The sequence below is a fragment of the Magnolia sinica genome, chromosome 2, assembly GCF_029962835.1.
Source record: "Magnolia sinica isolate HGM2019 chromosome 2, MsV1, whole genome shotgun sequence".
NCBI classification, from domain to species: Eukaryota; Viridiplantae; Streptophyta; class Magnoliopsida; order Magnoliales; family Magnoliaceae; genus Magnolia; species Magnolia sinica.
The window spans coordinates 101,532,882-101,536,635 of NC_080574.1; the positions used below are offsets into that span (position 1 = coordinate 101,532,882).

The following is a 3,754-nucleotide window of genomic DNA, read 5'->3' on the forward strand; positions in this document are numbered from 1 at the left end:
TTTATAGATGTCTTCCTCCTTAATTTGTAGCTGATGCTATCTAGATCTTAAGTCAATCTTGGAGAAATACCGAGCTCCCTTCAGCTGAGCAAACATATCATCAATGCGTGGTAGGGGTACTTGTTCTTAATCATCACCTTATTCAATCAGCGATAATCATTACATAAGCATCTAGTACCATCCTTTTTCTTTACAAAGAGTACTGGCGCACCCCACGGTGACGTGCTTGGTCATTTGAATCCCTGAGCCTTCAGTTCTTCTAATTGTTCCTTCAATTCTTTCATTTTGACAGGCGCCATTCGATATGAGACATAGATATTTGTGCTGATCCTGGCAGAAGATTAATACCAAAATCTACTTCTCTACAAGGTGGCAAACCTGGTATATCTTGGAAGACTTCTTGATACTCCCTCACTACCGGAATTTGGTCTACAGACAATTCTGGTGTCTCTCCATTCATTAACAGCATAATACGCTCGATCCTTTCATTCATCTGCTTCCCTTGAATTGTAAATGGCTCTCTTCGAGGTATGGAAAAACCAACTGTCTTTTCATAACAATCCAACTTGACATGATTAGGGGTAAGCCAATCTATACTAAAAATAATATCATATCCAAACATGTCCATGACAACCAAGTTAGCTATCATTGGAATCCCTCCTAATATGACCAAAACAGACTTGCAAATCTTATCTAAAATAACAGGCTTTCCTATGGGAGACTTCACAGAAATCTTTTTTACAAGACTTTATGGGTTTAACCCTAATGGATGACGCAATAAAAGATAATGTAGCTACAAAATCAAACAATATAGAAATTAAAACCTTCCACAATATTATGGTTATCTTCTGGCTTGTCTGCCGGTGCGATAGAATGAATAGAATAAACCCGAGCTCTCGACGGCTGCATTTTGGTTAGTTGATTTCTCTGATTTTGAGACGTAGGAGGTTGAGGCCTATTATGTTGATTCTGTGGAGGCTTAGAAGGCAATGCACACGACGCTTGACCCGACTGTTGAGTAGGTACTGGAAGTTGCACTCTGGGAGGTATTTGCTGAAGCGGCATCACTCCCATGTCTTTAAGTCTGGTCCTACACACTTGAGCTTTATGTCCATATTTTCCACAATACGAACAATTTTCAGGAAAATGTTGCTCCTGATTTCCTAATGGTGCTGCTTGAACATGCATCCATTGTCTCTTCTCCAAAGGTTGTTGTTGATTTGGAGCGGTTCTGCTTTGGCTTCCTACCTTCGACTTCAGAAAATGTTCACAATCTCTCTCGGCTCGAAGGGCTTTATCTACAATTTCAGAGTACTTCTGAATATCTGCACAACAAAATCTTGTTCGGATATTCTGACGAAGACCTTCTTCAAGTCTTGTTATTTTATAATCTTCGTCTAGTCTTGTGACATATCTTGACAACTCAGCGAATATGGCTTCGTATTGAGCTACAATCATCGTTCCTTATTGTAGGTTTGCAAAATATGCCATCTTCTGATTTCGATAAGCCTTGGGAAAATATTTTTCGTAGGATTTATCTTGGAATTCTTTCCAAGTCTACAAATGTCCAGTTGGTACCATCCTCTTGGTTGCTCTCCACTATACATCTGCTTCGCCCTGCATGATGAATGTCGCGAGTCAAACCTTTTGGTTATCAGGGCAATCTATAGCTTCTAAAGTCTTCTCGACTTGTTTCAGCCAATCCTCTGCAACTGATGGATCAAAAGCTCCTTTGAAAACTGGCAGATGTAGCTTGGTAAGTTTTTCAAGTATATCTACTTCTCGAGGTGGTTCTGCTTCGCGCGGTAAAGAATTCCAACGATTTTGAGGTGCCTGGCTCAAATTCGTTAACATATCCCACTGAGCCACAAATTGTTCTTGTTGCTGTTTCATCATGGCCGCCATTTGAGTCGCCAACCAAAAGGCTGTATCCCAGGGCTGAATGTTAGGTCCATTGAAGTTAGCACACATCGTAGTTGGAGATAGCGGCAAATGAGTGCTCGGTCCTGCACCACCCATATTAACTAGATAAGGAGTTGGTAGAGGAATTTGCCCTACATTGCCCACTTCATCCTCATTTATCATATTCTCATCCTGCTTTTTAAGAGTCGTCCCTGGTTCTTCATGAATAGTTGGATTTGCTATGGGAGTCTTAGAGAGAGGCGCACTTGCAGAGGGCATCAAATTTCAGATACTACGGGTCTTCTTGGGGGCCATTTAATCCTATGAAAAGAAAATTTAATTTAGCAAGGGAATAAAATTTTATATATATATGCAATATCAATCAAAGATCATAGGTTAGGTTTCTAAGTTTTACACGTCACAATGATTAAAGATCAAAGTGTTGCATCTTTCGATATGACTAAAGGAAAATTTCAAATTCGGATTTGATAGACACATCATCATTTTCAGAATTTTAACTTCCAAATTGAAAATTAGAATGATTTGAAATTTGGAACATAGGTCACAGACTATCTGATGGATTTTTACAAAAATTTTCAAATCCAAATTATTATATCTACTTGGGTTTTCATCACTACTAAGGGACAAAAATTATGTTGTCTAGCAGTCATTCCTATCATTTATAGCCTACTATTTGAATTTTCATAATTTATTTACAAATCAGATTATCATAAAATTTTATATAGCTATCTAGCAATATGTACACAACTTTAGAAAAATTTAGAAAATTTTTAAATAACAATTTTATTAGGTTTGATTGGTTGATAGGGATGTCTAAATCCCAGTCTTTTTTTTTTTTTTACAAGAATTGGGGCCCACAAAAATTGAGAATCAACCTGATATCTGTGTTTTCTATTCATCCAAGTATGTGAGAGACCTCATCAACAAGCTGGATAACAAATGTTGGGGGGGGGCACTACCTGGGCCTACAGAAGTTCTAGATCATGCTGCTTCCAAATATGAGTGACCTAATGAACAGGTCAGATGACATAAAAATATCACAGTAGACCCCACAAGGTGGGATGCACGTTGTCTCACATTGTGGCCCACTTTGTGGGCCCCTTCAGAGAGAGAGAGAGAGAGAGAGATCATGTAAGTGGTAGGTCCTCGTCACTATGGGGCCCACTGCATTCATACACTAACAATAATGTGGGGTGTCCCCACTATCCACATTAAACAGTATGGGTCCCACCCCAAAACCTGATGTATGGCATGGATTTGAACCTGACCCCTAAGCTGATAAGGGATGTCCAGATCCCACGGTTTTCTGACAAAAATTGGGGCCCACAGAATTTGAGAATCAAGTTAATATATGTGTTTTCCGTTCATCTAGGTATGTGAGACCTCATCAACAAGTTCATTAACAAATAACATTACAATGGGCCCCCACGGTATGGGCCCATAGAATAACAAATAACATTATGGTGGGCCCCCACGGTGTAGGCCCACAGAAGTTCTGGACCATGCTAACATATGTACTTTCCCTTCTTCCAGATCCAAGTGACCTAATGAACAGTTCAGATGACATAAAAATATCACGGTGGACCCCAACAAGGTAGGGTGTACATTGTCTCACATCGTGGCCCACTTTGTGGGCCCCTATATTTTGGGGAGAGAGAGAGAGAGAGAGAGAGAGAGAGAGAGAGAGAGAAATCGTGTCAGTGGTGGGCCCTTGCCACTATGGAGCTTACTGCATACATACACTAACAATAAGGTGGGGGTCCCTACTGTCCACATTGGAGAGTATGGGTCCCACCCCAAAACCTGATGGATTTGAACTCCCCTAGGTTGG

General features: G+C 40.1%; 1 protein-coding gene across 1 annotated transcript; it reads right to left on the reverse strand.

Annotated features, from left to right (window-relative positions):
- Positions 1 to 280: 280 nt before the first annotated feature.
- LOC131226616 (uncharacterized) lies at positions 281 to 1,458 on the reverse strand. The gene is made up of 2 exons (XM_058222198.1): positions 825 to 1,458; positions 281 to 711 (listed from the first exon to the last, which is right to left on the reverse strand). The coding sequence occupies exons 1-2, from the start codon at positions 1,456 to 1,458 to the stop codon at positions 281 to 283; spliced, it is 1,065 nt and encodes a 354-aa protein (XP_058078181.1).
- Positions 1,459 to 3,754: the final 2,296 nt, after the last annotated feature.